The 10249-nt window shown below is 40.3% G+C and overlaps 1 protein-coding gene across 1 annotated transcript; it reads left to right on the top strand.

Moving 5' to 3' along the window:
* Window positions 1–4695: 4695 nt before the first annotated feature.
* Window positions 4696–9866, top strand: Lsm5 (LSM5 homolog, U6 small nuclear RNA and mRNA degradation associated). Its single transcript, XM_005414987.1, has 5 exons — window positions 4696–4804; window positions 5799–5894; window positions 6424–6451; window positions 7399–7471; window positions 7885–9866. The coding sequence occupies exons 1-5, from the start codon at window positions 4759–4761 to the stop codon at window positions 7915–7917; spliced, it is 276 nt and encodes a 91-aa protein (XP_005415044.1). The 5' UTR covers window positions 4696–4758; the 3' UTR covers window positions 7918–9866.
* The last annotated feature ends 383 nt before the right edge of the window (window positions 9867–10249 follow it).

Genomic DNA, 10249 nt, shown 5'->3' with positions numbered 1-10249 from the left:
TGAGCTCACTTTGTAGCCCAGCCTGGTGTCGAACTCAACAAGGATCCTCCTGCGTCAGCCTCCTGAGTGCTGGGATTACAGGCATGCACCACATAACATAGCTTTCCTTTAAGATTAAATCATATACTCATAACTACTATCTATTTTGTATTCTAGAGCTTTCATTTAAGATTAAATCATGTATTCAATGTTTTAAAAATATATCATTTCAAATAATGCTGTAGCTCGGCATGGTGGCATATGCATGCCTGTACTGCCAGTACTTTGGGAAGCTGAGGCAGGAGGATCACAAGTTCAAGCCCAGCCTGGGCAACTTAGTGATTTAAGGAGAACTTGAGTCTAGATAGATAGATAGATAGATAGATAGATAGATAAGGTTAAGATAGATAAGGTTAAGATAAGGTTAAGATATAGCTGAGTGTGAAGGCAGGCCCTGGGTTCAATCCCCAGCACTGAAATAAGCAAATAAATAAGATAATGCTATAAACAAAGAAGACAGGAAAATTGGTAGATTGTGAGGGAGGGAATTTGCAGGGTTTTCTTCATTTCTAAATATACAAACTGGTCCATTTAACAGTGTAGAATAATAATTACTTTACCTTAGATTTTAAATGAGTTATATTAATGTAGAATTAATTCATTAGCAATATACAGTTTAGTTCACAAGGACAAATACCTATTGGAAAAGAATAGAAATTTCTCCCATTTTAAAAAGTGAACTGAAGGAAATTATCAAGACTGGAAACACTAGTTTTAGATAGCTGAATACTTTTCTGAATATTATTTTGAAAAGAAGCTTTTGGTTGTATTTATGTGATGACATTTAATTCAAGGGGAAAAAAATTAGAACTGCCTTCTGAACACAATACATTGAAGAGCCTCTTCCAGTTACATATATTTTATGATGAATTATAAATTCTATTCGCATCTGCTTGGTTAAAGAAAAAGCTAGAGGGAGAAAATCTTTGTGATGTAGAGCTATGACAAATTTTCAACTTTATTAAAATTCTATGTGAAATTGGACTAGTGTTTCTTTTTGTGTTTTGCCTCAGGAAAGAAATAAAACACTCCCATCCTGCAATCCTTATTAATGCTACAGTGTAAATGATTTATCTATCATGCATTTTTGAGAGTCTAAAGAGTTTTTAATTTTCTTTAGTGGCATTGAAAATTGCTAATGTTCATTTTGTTCTTGAATGGAAAACTTAAAAACTCAATTTTTTTTAAAAATTGAGGCAGGGTTTTCCTAAGTTGTCGAGGCTGGCCTTGAACTCAAAATCATCCACAGTCTCCTGAGTGCTGCGTTATGTGGGCGTACTACCTACCCTACCTGGCACTGACTTTCTCAAAGTATATTTTTCTGACTTTTGAACATTTTTAAGATATGATGATGCCTTGAATTTGATTCATATTCTCATTATGGTATGGTGAACATGAAACAGGAATATGGATAGAGAAGAAAAGCCAAAGGGTGAAATAGGGCTTCACAAGTAAATGTGGTATTATTTTGCATTTATGAAAATTAAGGGCTAGGCATGGTGGTGCACGCCTGTAATCCCAGTGCTCTGGAGGCTGAGGCAGCAGGATCGTTGCAAGTTTGAGGCCAGCCTGGGCTACAAAGTGAGCTCAGTGCCAGCCTGAAGTGCATAGTGAAACCCCTTCTCAAAAAGACAAAAAAAAAAAAAAAAGCTTAAAAAAAAAGCGTAAACAACTCAATCCTAAGTTAAAAGGAATTGTGGTGGAGTTGAAAATTGAACGAAAGTAATCTAATTCAGAACCAACAGTGTGGAGGACCACCTGGGCGACTCTCTTTGAAGGAGGAGCAATTGTCTCCACTTTGGCTGAACTTGGCCCTATTTCCATGTATTGATGTATACAGAGCTGGCTAGGATCCTTTCCTAATCCCTTCAATTGGCTTTAAGCAAAGCATATTGGTCCAGTTGAAGCGCTCATGGTAGTCTTTGGTTTTTTTTTTTTTTTTGTATGGGGCATCGAACTACAGGCACTTGTGCCACTGAGCTATATCCCTGTCCTTGATGATAGTCTTTGAAGACGGCAGGCATGTTTTCCTGGACCCCCACTCTTTGCTCCTTTTGTGAGCTGGGATGAAGAGCCAGTGCTCCATGCTGTCGGCTGGGATCAAGCCTTCAGAAAGAGGCTTTCTGTGTATCCTTCTCTCTGCGTTTGCAGAGGTGATTTCAGGCCTCCTACCTAGGCCAGCTCACAACACTCATCTACTTCCCGCCATTCTCACAGTCACTCATCCTCACGCCACTCCTTTCTTCATGAATGAATAAAACCCAGGTTGGACATGGGTTGAGGCTTTTGTTCCGGATAGCCATCATCATGGCTGGAATTAGGACCCCTGGGCTCCCCATAACTACAAATATGCCTCAGTGCCTTTATTCTCGCCATGGGTTGCACTGGAAATAGTAGATTGGAATTGGAATTCCAATAACTTTTCCACGGGATTATAAATATAACTTCCTGGGCCTCGATGAGGACTGGGAAGGGCTCTTTATACAATAGATTTAATCGATATATTCAACAGCTTCCCAAACTTTCTTGGCCTTAAGGAACTCTGTGTTCTAGGGAGAGATAACCTAGTTGAATAATTAAGAGAAAATACGCTGAAAACCTTCTGAGACCTATTAACAATACTGCCCAGCAGTAAAAGAATATAAGCCTGCAAGAGTCAGAGAACGTGGTCATATCTGAGCATGGTTCTGAACAATGTGCAAGATTTTATTGGGACTTGGGTTGTGCGAAGAACATCATAAAGTAAAATCACTGAGGCCGGGTTTTAAGGAAATACATTTGGGAAGGGAGGGATTTTATGCCTAACTTACTGGAAGTATATAAAATTTAAATAACAGGTCAACAATAGAGGTTTGGAGGTGCACCAAGTGCATAGTGTTCCCTTTACTCAAAAGCTGCTCTTGCCTCTTTTCTGTCTTATTCTGTCTATCTCTTTTTCACCCCTCAAGACTAGATGCCTATCATTTCCTTCATAAAGCTTCTCAGGTCATCTATGAGACCAGTGGGCAAGTTATTTAACTTCTCTAAATAGAAATAACTTCATCATGATACTTGCTATTGTAGTCAGGGTTTGCAAGGGAAGATGTTATACAGCTCACAGTTTGTAGAGGTTTCAGTCCATAATTGGCTGGCTCTAAGTCAGGGTGCTGTGGCAGAGGGGCAACTGTTCATGGCAGCAGAAGATACCAAAAGCAGCAACCCAACCTTAACAGTGTCTTTCTGCCCCTTTTATACTCTATCCAGGATGCTGGGATTTGGATTGGCTGTGCCAATCCAGTCAGTGGACTGACCTAGCAATCACTCATTAATCCCAGCATCACACCAACAATCACACACTCTAGATTCAGCCACCGCCGAAAAAGGCCCTTCTAAAACTGCATGAGGCTTTGGAGGGACATCTAGACCCAAACAGGACGCTTGCCTGATAACATGCTTGTAAAGATTACTTAGAAGTACAAGTGTCTGGATTCTAGCTCAATAGTTATGGAAAACCCTGTCTTTCCCCCAGGAAACTAGGTCTGGGTTGAGATTTTAAAAGTATAGTCCTCGGGGATCCCTGAAGCTACCAATTATTTTATTATTATATGTTGTTTCATAGTGCCTTGAAAATGAAGTTTGTACTTGTTTCCCCCATTTTTCTTTAAACTCCTCCAAGGGCAGAAGACCCTTTCTAGTCTATATATTGCTTTGTATTTGCCAGACTGCTGGGCAAACAACATGCAACAAACAGGTATTTGTTCAACTAAGATATGATGGGTACCTACCAATCCTTTATTGTTGGGATGGATGATGTGACCTCTCATGTTTATACTGTTTAGCTTTAAGTTCTAGGATGTAAATATAAAATGGACCGAGGAAGTTTACTTTCTACCCTTTTTATAGCAGAAGCGCAAAAGCATGATTTTTACAAATGACATCCACGTGTAGAGCGACATCTGGTGGTTGCCTGTTGGACAATATTTGTAGAAATAATGAAAAGCCTATAAATTTAAATTAGAATCAGATAAAAAACCCGATGAATTAGAGTAGAAAAAAATTGAAAGATTTAAAGTCTGTAATAAAGATGTTCTCTTTTTTTAAAATGCTGGTTGTTCATTTTCAGTCCTCTGGATCTAGCAGCAGCAGATTCCTTAAGAAAGTGAATAGTTTTTGCAGAACTTGCAGAATGGCAAGTCGGAAGCAGGAAGTATGAATTGATTTTACCGTTCAGAAAAAAGATCGTGGCTTGAGAAGCAACTTTCTAGGGAAAAATAAGACCATTTTATTTTTTATTTATTTTTATTTTTTGTCTTTTTGAGAACTATGCAGTTCAGGCTGGACTTGAGTTCATTTTATAGCCCAGGATGGTCTTGAACTCGTAACAATCCTCCTGCTTCAGCCTCCCCAGTGCCGGGATTACACGAGTGCGCCACCACGCCCGGCTAAAATGACTTTAAAAGTTTTCCTATTTCGTTGTCTTTCGGTTCAGAAGCATAGTTATTCCCGAGGCGGGCTATCATTAACGTTTTCCTGAAACTTCGAGAGCACAGTGCACATTCGCTGAGGGCAAACACGCTTCTCACGGAGGCTCGCCAGGCTGGGAGAAAACAGCGCACGAGAGCCTCGAGTGATCTGATCGTACGCTCGGCCTCCGATTGGTCTTGCCTGCAAAAGCGGAAGCCCGTTCGTTTAAAGCCGCTGTCCCTACGTCGATGGACTCAGGCCACTTCCGGCGTAGTGATGGCGGCCAACGCGACCACTAACCCTTCTCAGCTGCTGCCGCTAGGTAAGCGTCTGTGTTCGGGGAACTCGGCCGAGAACGGCGTCCGAGGCAGCCCTGGCCGAGGAAGGGAAGCTGTGTGGGGCCCAAGCGCTCGGTCTCCGCGGCTCGCTCCGGCCCTTGTCTCTGCGCGCCTGGGCAGGGAGGCGGAGGCTGCGGGCTTGGCGCGCGGCGTGGGTAGAGGGCGGGCTCGGCCGCGGTGCAGCAGGCTCTGGCGCAGCGTGAGCGGAGCGGCTCCCTTCTCAGCTGGCATTTACAGCTCTCAAATTATTCAGACCTGTCGCACATTTGGCTGATTGAGAGCAGCGCCGCAGCCCACAAAAAGCTTACAAGAGGCAGGTGGAAGCTGGCCCTGTATTTCATCCATTCTTCCATCTACCCATCCATCCGCCCATCCTACAAGCAAGTCGCATATCATGGCTGGGCACTGCTCAACAATGAGCTTAAGCCCTCGCCATTGCTTTTAAATGGCGCAGCAGTAAACATCAAGCTGGATAACGCTGGGCTGGCTAAAGATGTCCAAGCTGCTATCACTGCAGAAGAGAGACTTCCTGGAATGAGCCGAGAACGAACAGGAAAAAGTTTCTGGTGAAGATAACTTTCTCAAATGTTTTGTAGCTGGTGAAGAATGATTTAGTTCAAAAATGTGGGTGTAATTGAAAAGTTCATTCCTGCATATGGCGGATGCTTGGAATGTCTGGTATGTGCCACATACTATGTATTGGAGATACAGTTAGGAACAAAGATAACCATGATCTCTGCCCTACTGGAGTTAGAGAGTATTGTGTGTCTTCCTTTATTACTGAAGTAAAGGATAGAGTCACAACTGTATAGGTAAATTGCTACAAAGAAGGGGTAAGTAAAGGTAAAGGAAAATTTTCCTGTTAATGATTGAGCCGTAAGACCTAGTCTTAGCTCTTAGTCATATGCAAATGATGATGTAAACACTCCAGTTATTTGAAATAACGAATAGAGAAAAACAATCCTTTTCTCTCCACAGAGCTGGTGGACAAATGTATAGGATCAAGAATTCACATTGTGATGAAGAGTGATAAGGAAATTGTTGGCACTCTTCTAGGATTTGATGACTTTGTCAGTATCCTTTTAAAAAGTGATAGCATAGTTTTTTATGTACTTAGTAACATAAGATAACATGCAAACTATACATCATCATTATGTTTCTATTATAGTAAAAGTCATTTTATTTTCAGGGAACTTGTGATAGTGTTTATTGTGCTGGTAATCAAACCTTAGGCCTCATGCATGCTAAGCAAACTACCACTGTGCTGTACCTCCAGTTCTTTGTGATAGTTTTAAGAGGTATGTGTATTGAAAGGTTAAGTTCCTATCAACAACTTTTTTGTTGTTTGTTTGTTTTGGTTTTTCTGAAACAACCTCTCCCTATGTAGTCCATGCTGGCCTTAATTCATTGTAACTCATGCCGGCCTCGAACTCATGGCAGTCCGTCCCCAGCCTCCCGAGTGCTGAGATTACCAGTGTTCACCACCACTCCCAGCTAGCCCTTTGTACTTTACCCATTGTTTTCGGCATAATTAAAACTGAACAAAAGCAGAACCCAGAGTAAATTCAGCCTAATATATTTATTTTCTTAATACCAAATTCAGATATGGTGCTGGAAGATGTCACTGAGTTGTAAGTAGCATTAAAAATTATATGGAGGGAATCTCTTTAGTTAAAAACTTTTAATTTCAGTACAGTTGAGTTGTTGAAATGATTGATGGGAAAACATTTCCTGCTGGATTTCCTGAAGACATATTTACTGAAGTTTGTAAAATTGGACCATGTTATTACCTTAATGTAATCATTGGTAAATTGCTAGAAAATTAGTGTAAAGAAAACTGTAAAATAGAAGTTACTAAAAACAGCCAGCAATTTTAGGGCTCTGTAACATAAAATGTAATTAATATAGTTCAAATAATTAATAAATATAATAATTATAAAGGTTACAACCAGTGTTTTCTATTTTGAAAATTTAAGTGGATTATATGCTGTTCTTTTTTGTTTGTTTGTTTGTTTTCCGGTACCGGGAATCGAACTCACGACCTTGCGCTTGCCAGGCAGGTGTTGTGCTGCTGAGCTAAATCCCCAGCCCTATAGGCTGTTTTAATGGATAACAATCAGTAGTAATAGATTGAGTTTAGGCTGGGTGTGATGGCACATGCCTGTAATCCCAGCATTTAGGAGGTTGAGGCAGGAGGATTGCAGTGAGTTTGAGGCCAGCCTGCACTACAAAGCAAGACCCTGTCTCAAAAAAAACCAAAAAACCAGTGAGTTTAAAGAAAAAGACTGAGGCATCCAACTGTCGGTCTTAGGCCAACCCATTTACCCTGTTGCCTTTGATGAAGAATATATACTACTTTTGTTTCTGAAAAGTAATAAATATAATTGCCTCACTTCAAATTCATATGCAAGAATTTTGATGCTGGGGATTTGAAAACAGCCTTGTGCATGCTGAGCATGTTTTACCGCTGAACTACACCATTAGCCCCAAGAATAATCTTTTCAGGGAGGAAAAATATTTCCAAAATGTTGGGTTTGATTACCTGTTTGTCTTGACTTTGTCTTATCTCTTTATTTAGTGAGATCACACCAGAAGGAAGAAGGATTACTAAATTAGATCAGATCTTACTAAATGGAAATAATATAACCATGGTAAGACACATGAAAGCTGTTTTATTTAAATGCTAGCCCATTTTTGTGGGACTAGGATTACAAAACTAACCTGTCCTGCTGCTGCTTGCTTCATTTAAATGCTCATGACCAAGAAGTATTTAACATGGGAAAGGAATTCTCTGATGGTCCAGGCCTTAAAGCTGAGCTATTGAAAAGGCATTGAGCCTAAGGATTACTTTTCTTGTGCATTTTCCTCTTTAATTTTGTCAGAGACCATTGTTAAGACACTTTACTAGTTGATGATTGAGGAATTGTAAACAGATATGGATGACTTGGAGAAAATAGGAATGTGAGAAGCAAAGAGGCAGAAGTGGCTTTGGCTGATGAAAAGCACTTCCAGATTTTTTAAATGATGTGGTGTTAATAATAAACTCTTTTTTTCTCCAATGCAGCTAGTTCCTGGAGGAGAAGGACCAGAAGTATGAGTGGATTTTCTTGTAGATTCTGTTTTGTCTTATAATGGCAAGAAAATAGAATTTTTTTAACCTTTTAATGTTTAGATTCTATAAAGCTGTTTCCCATGAAGGGAAAATACTTTGAAGATGTATTGTATACACATTTTTCTGGTTTCTCTTCAGATTGTATAAATTCTTCGCCTTTTACTAAGTTAATCATGATTATCTTGAAGAAAGAGAAAAGGAGTTTGTTTTTTGAAGACTAAAAAATAAAGATGTTTTGGTTAATTGTTATTTATTATGCTTCAGTAGCCAGTAGAATAATTGTACTTTGCTGCTTGCATTCCTGTGATTTTTATCTGTTTGCATTGTCATTTATGTGACCATTTGATTCTCAGGTAGTTGTTTCCAACAAGATGATCAACCTTGATTTTGAATAGATTCATTTAAACACCTGAAATGATTACTTAGAAAATTCATTTTGAACTCTGATGTCTTATAATGCAAGTTTTTCTTTGGCAGTGTTCAGTTTTTGGGTTCTAAGATTTTGTGCTTGATAGGACCACTGGGGCTAGGTGTTAGGGATTGACTTGTTTTCTAAAGTTGGTATGGGGACTACTGATAATCTTGTGCCTCCAGTTAACTCTGGTCTCATTTAAAAGTGAAGCAAAGCATAAACAGCAAAAGAAGTAAGTTAAACTTCCACAAAATTAAAAACTTTTGTGCTTCAAAGAATACCATCAACCGCAAGGATGGCTATCTGCTAGGGCTGGACAATCTCCCTGGCATCCTAGCAAGTCTTGTGGAGAGATAAGGCTGGGTTCTATTGCCACTTGGGCCTGCTGGTCAGACAGACATGGACCTGTGGCTGTGCCTCTACAGCATGCTAGCAAGACCAAACCCCACTGGGCGGGCAGTTACTTTGTCCTGCAGGACTAGGTGCAGACTACTAAGGGGTGCCTTGCCAACACAGAGAATTGGCCTCATGCAGGCCCCATATTCCAGAGCTGGATGACGCTAATTTAGAGGAAGGGAGGAGAACAGTGGGCTTCTTCCTCAGCTCTGCACCTTTCGAGAGGGACCAGATAAAGAATTTCATTTCACAAGTCTAGATCTATTGAACAGACTTCCCACACTACAATGGACTCCCCAATAAAACTCAAAGACCTAGGGGAAAAAAAAGAGGACCATCAAGAAGATGGAAAAAAAAAAGCCCACAGAATGGAAGAAAATGTTTGTAAGTTATACAGTTGATAAGGGATTCATATATAGAAAATACAAAGCACTGTTAAAACTCAGTAATAAAGAGACAAATAAATTCAAAAATGGATAAAGGATCAGAATAAAGTTTCCCCAGGAAAATACACAAATGACCTATAAGCAAGGGATTACCATCAGGGAAATGTGTGTGGGAACCGCAGTGGGATACCACATCCTGTACACCATAGGGTAGCTAAATGAGGACTAGTAGGAAAAAGAGGGAAGTGACAAGTGTTGGTGAGAAAAGAAACTAGAGTTCCGGTACAGAGCCGATAGGAATGTAAAACGATGCAGCTCCTGTAGAGAACAGTTTGATGGTTCCTCAAAAAATTCAACAGCTCTTGTGACCCAACAGTTTCCACTCCTTGGCTTATACTCAGTGGGACTGAAAAACCCACACACAAAAGCATACACAGATGTTCACAGCGACATAATTTTCTCAGTAAAAACAACCCCAAATGCCCATCAGTGGTTAAATAGATAAAATGTGGCATATCCAAATAATGGGCTATTAACTGCAAAGAGGAGCAACATGGATGGTTTTTGAGAACATTACGCTAAGTGGAAGAAGCCAGACAGACCACCATGTCGTTTAAATGAAATGTCCAAAATAGGCAAATCTGTAGACAGAAAATCAGTGGTTGCGAGGGACTGGGTAGGGGAAAGAAAGTGACTGTTAACCCCGGTAAAAATAAAGTTGGTAGTGATGGTTTACATGACTTTGAATATACTGAATTGTATTTTTTAGGGTTTTTTGGGGGTGGGTATCAGGAATCGAACTTGGGTGCTATGCCGCTGAGCTATATCCCCGGCCCCTGCATTGTCTTTTTTAAAAGGGTGGTCTTCACAGTATGTGAATTACATTTCAGTTTACAATGGGATGACTTTTTTTTTTCCCTTGTTCTGGGAATTGAACCCAGGGCCTTCACACTGAGCTATGTCTCCAGCTCTTTTTAAAATTTTGAAGCCGGGTGTGGTGGTGCATGCCTGTAATCCCAGCACTCAGGAGGGTGAGACAGGAGGATCGTTGAGAGTTTGAGGCCAGCCTGGGCTACAAAGTGAGCTCAAGGTCAGCCTGAACTGCATAGCGAGACCCTGTCTC

Source organism: Chinchilla lanigera, unplaced genomic scaffold (genome assembly GCF_000276665.1).
Source record: "Chinchilla lanigera isolate Chin_1 unplaced genomic scaffold, ChiLan1.0 scaffold00216, whole genome shotgun sequence".
Lineage (NCBI taxonomy): Eukaryota > Metazoa > Chordata > Mammalia > Rodentia > Chinchillidae > Chinchilla > Chinchilla lanigera.
Note: the sequence above shows the minus strand (reverse complement) of the source record. Positions and strands in the feature narration are given on the sequence as shown.